Consider the following 1,577-nt stretch of genomic DNA (forward strand, 5'->3'; position numbering starts at 1 on the left):
ATTTAGAAACATCTATCTATTATTTTATAAAATATAAATTTATAAAATTATTTATGCATAAAATACCTAGCGTTAGCTTTTATGCTCTTGATCTATTATTATTGAATTAATCATAAAGCCTTTGGCTTCTGTGCAAAAATCTAAACTTATAAGAAATAATTTTAATGCGGTTATTGACTTTACCCTCTTGAAATACTGATGTGTCATACATAAAAGACGGAACTAAATAATTCACTCGTATCACATTAGAATATCAATCACATCAAGCAGCGGTACGGCGGGCACCGCCTTTCGTAGATCAGCGACGTTGCAGGCATAAGAGATGCCTAACGTGATATTGTATGATCTCCAGTCCAGCCACTTGATCCTTTCGCTGATATCTGTGCAGAGATATACGTCGTCTGTGACTAATGTGATGAACGGATCGTTGAGACCTACAAACGCCGTACCACGTTTGCTCAATGGATCGTAGATGACTTTCCAATAGAACTTGGGTACAGACATGACTGCGCCTTTGGCGAGATATACGGGTTGCTGTTTATTATGAATGTCTTCCATGGTCATCTGACCGTATACTCCCGTGTAAACGTCGAGGTCCAAGCGGCGGCTGGCGACGAAGCGTCTGACGCTGATTTCCAGAGAATTCCAATTACCAGCGTTAAAAGTCTGCCACTGAGGCGCGGTATTCAAGTACCAAAAGGTTGATCTCTGCTGGCTGCCGTAGACGAAATCCGCTTTGGCTACTATATGTCCACGGGAAAGAAATTGAAGTGATTTCTTCAATCGTTCTTCAGCCAACTTGGTCGACTTCAGGATTCTGGCGAGGGTATCTAACTGAGTTTCGAATTTGTACAGATAGTCTATATTTATCCCGGGATAAAATTTTCCCACTAGGAATTTGGACGGTCTGAAACATGCAATCGTTAATCGTACAAACGGTGTGTTTTTTTCATTGGCAACGGTGATTAAAAAATTATTTTTTTTAAATTATAATATATTTATATATTTAAAAAATTACATTATATATAAGTATGAAAACATAATCATTCTATTGATAAATGGATAATTTTTTTTATCCAAATATTAGTATATATTAATATATACAGTAATAAACATTTTGTATGGAATATTGTTTGTGTTGGAAACAATCTACTCAAGTCTGTTAAAATTTTGTGTTAAATTTTTAACACATTTGAATGTTAATTTAACATGTGATGTTATTTAAATATTTTGTGTTAAATTGATGTTCAACATTTCTTAGTATCAAATAACACAATTTATGGGTAAATATTACAAAAAAATATTTTAAAACGTAAATTGTAAGATAAATAAATAAAATACATATTAACATTTCATAAACGTTAATTGTACTGAAAAATATTCTTTTACAATTTGTTTATAAATTGTGTCAATGTTATATGTATTTATTGTGTTAATTTTTTTATATAATAATTATGTTACTTTCTATTATAATATATTCATCTTATGTTAAATCAACACAAAAATTTGAGTGGACCGTTTGAGATACGTCGAATGTGTTAAATTTAACACAAATTTTTCAACTGTGTTATTAATTT

General features: G+C 31.7%; 2 protein-coding genes across 2 annotated transcripts in view; one reads left to right on the plus strand and one right to left on the minus strand.

Annotated features, from left to right (window-relative positions):
- The window catches only part of LOC108753551 (peripheral plasma membrane protein CASK-like), a 22,373-nt gene that overhangs the window by 6,737 nt on the left and 14,059 nt on the right, over nt 1-1,577 (plus strand). The window lies entirely within an intron of this gene.
- Nucleotides 189-1,577, minus strand: part of LOC108753549 — a 2,209-nt gene continuing 820 nt past the window's right edge. The window contains exon 3 of the mRNA XM_018495213.1: nt 189-907. Coding sequence (XP_018350715.1) covers nt 241-907 — 667 coding nt within the window. The 3' untranslated portion in view covers nt 189-240. The remainder of the gene's footprint in view (nt 908-1,577) is intronic.

The sequence above is a fragment of the Trachymyrmex septentrionalis genome, unplaced genomic scaffold (genome assembly GCF_001594115.1).
Source record: "Trachymyrmex septentrionalis isolate Tsep2-gDNA-1 unplaced genomic scaffold, Tsep1.0 scaffold7, whole genome shotgun sequence".
Classification (NCBI taxonomy): domain Eukaryota; kingdom Metazoa; phylum Arthropoda; class Insecta; order Hymenoptera; family Formicidae; genus Trachymyrmex; species Trachymyrmex septentrionalis.